The 1,658-nt window shown below is 30.3% G+C and overlaps 1 protein-coding gene across 1 annotated transcript; it reads left to right on the top strand.

Moving 5' to 3' along the window:
- Positions 264-1,370, top strand: LOC109229737 (putative phytosulfokines 6). Its single transcript, XM_019395280.1, has 3 exons — positions 264-443; positions 572-639; positions 1,066-1,370. Exons 1-3 carry the CDS (start codon positions 350-352, stop codon positions 1,174-1,176), a joined length of 273 nt encoding a protein of 90 aa, XP_019250825.1. The 5' UTR covers positions 264-349; the 3' UTR covers positions 1,177-1,370.

Here is a 1,658-nt window from a genome sequence, read left to right as displayed (position 1 = left end):
CGACACATAGGATCCCATGATCAACATAAAAATACCACAAGTCTTGACATTTTCTATTGAAAACACTGTCTTTAGTCACATACACCACCTTAAAACACCTGAGTGCTACATGTAGATTCTTGAACACATTAAAACCATTCTTGAGAGTCATTCTCGCTTATTCATCGGCAAATTACCTGATTTAACGAACAGAACCACTCGTGCTTTATTGACACTCCAAATTCTTGCTATTTATACAACTCCCACCAGCTCTATTCTTCTATCCCCTCCTCTCTCTCTCTCTCTCTTCTCTCACAAGATATATAGACACAATAAAAGAAGAAATTAAATCAAAACCAACCAAAGGCAAATGGAACAAAGAAATATTCTATTTCTTCTTACTCTTCTGGTATTGCTTATTTCCTACACAACATCAGCTCGTCTTCTACCTACAAATTCTCAAGGTATGGAATGTTTTTTTATTTTTCATTTTTTACCTTGTAAATAGTTTCTAGTATTTTTTGACATGCAAAGCTCTAGGCATGGAGCTTCCTAAAATGAATTTTAATTAGTAATTAATTACTTTCCACAGATAATCAGAAGATTGAATCTAATGGAATTAGCTATCCAATTTCCTCAGAAGTTGAAGACTTCACCGATGTAAGTTTTTTTTCTTTTTCTTTCTTTTTCTTTTTCAGTAATATGATGAGCTGAAATAGTCCGACATGTAGAGGCAGAGTCAGGATTTAAAGTTTATGAGTTCAAGATTCTACTAGTATTTTTAAGTTACTAGGTTCTAAATTAAACTTTGTATATATTTGAAGAAAAAATTAAGACAAATATAAAGTTTGGACCAAAATTATTGGGTTCGACCAAACCTACAACGTAACCGTTAATTTTGTCGCTGCCGACATGGTCAATGAGAATTTATATAGTAAATCTTAATTTGCTTGAAACTGAGGCGTAATTTTTGTTGCTGTATATGAAACTTCAAATTTACATAATTCTAGCTTGTATTGAATACTCCTTTTTTTTTCTTATTTTATTTTTGATTATTTTTCCTTTTTTGTGTATATTTTTCAACAGCTCATGGGGATAGAAGAATGTGAAGAAAAAGATGAAGGTTGTTTCAAGAGAAGAATGGTTGCTGAGGCTCATTTGGATTACATTTATACTCAACACAAACCAAAGCCTTGAATTAAAGAACTTTTGTTAAAGGATAATTAGTATTCTCTATAGTTTGTAACTATAAATTAGACTACTAAAGGAACTTTGTTAATCTCTTAAACGTGAAAAATCAATACTCAGCTTGTATTAATTTCCATGTATTATAAGATGTAGTACTATGTTTTGTGAACTATGAAGGTAGTCAAAAGTTTTAATATTTATTACTCCCTTCGTCCCAATCTATGTGAAGTGTTTAATTGGGCACGAAATTTAAGAAAAAAAAAGAATTTTTTTGAAACTTGGTCTAAAATAAACCATAAAAATTTATGTGGCTAAATATTATCTCATTAAGAGTCAAATGAAAATTTTAAAGTTGAATTGTACTAAATATATAAATGAGTCATTTTTAGACTTGATTAAAAAGAAAAGTGTCACATAAATTGGACGAATGGAATACGGTTGACATGCCTAGAGCTTATTATCCATTTTACCCTTAATGTTAAGCTTTTATA

Source organism: Nicotiana attenuata, chromosome 7 (assembly GCF_001879085.1).
Source record: "Nicotiana attenuata strain UT chromosome 7, NIATTr2, whole genome shotgun sequence".
Classification (NCBI taxonomy): domain Eukaryota; kingdom Viridiplantae; phylum Streptophyta; class Magnoliopsida; order Solanales; family Solanaceae; genus Nicotiana; species Nicotiana attenuata.
This window is presented reverse-complemented; position numbering and strand designations above follow the sequence as displayed.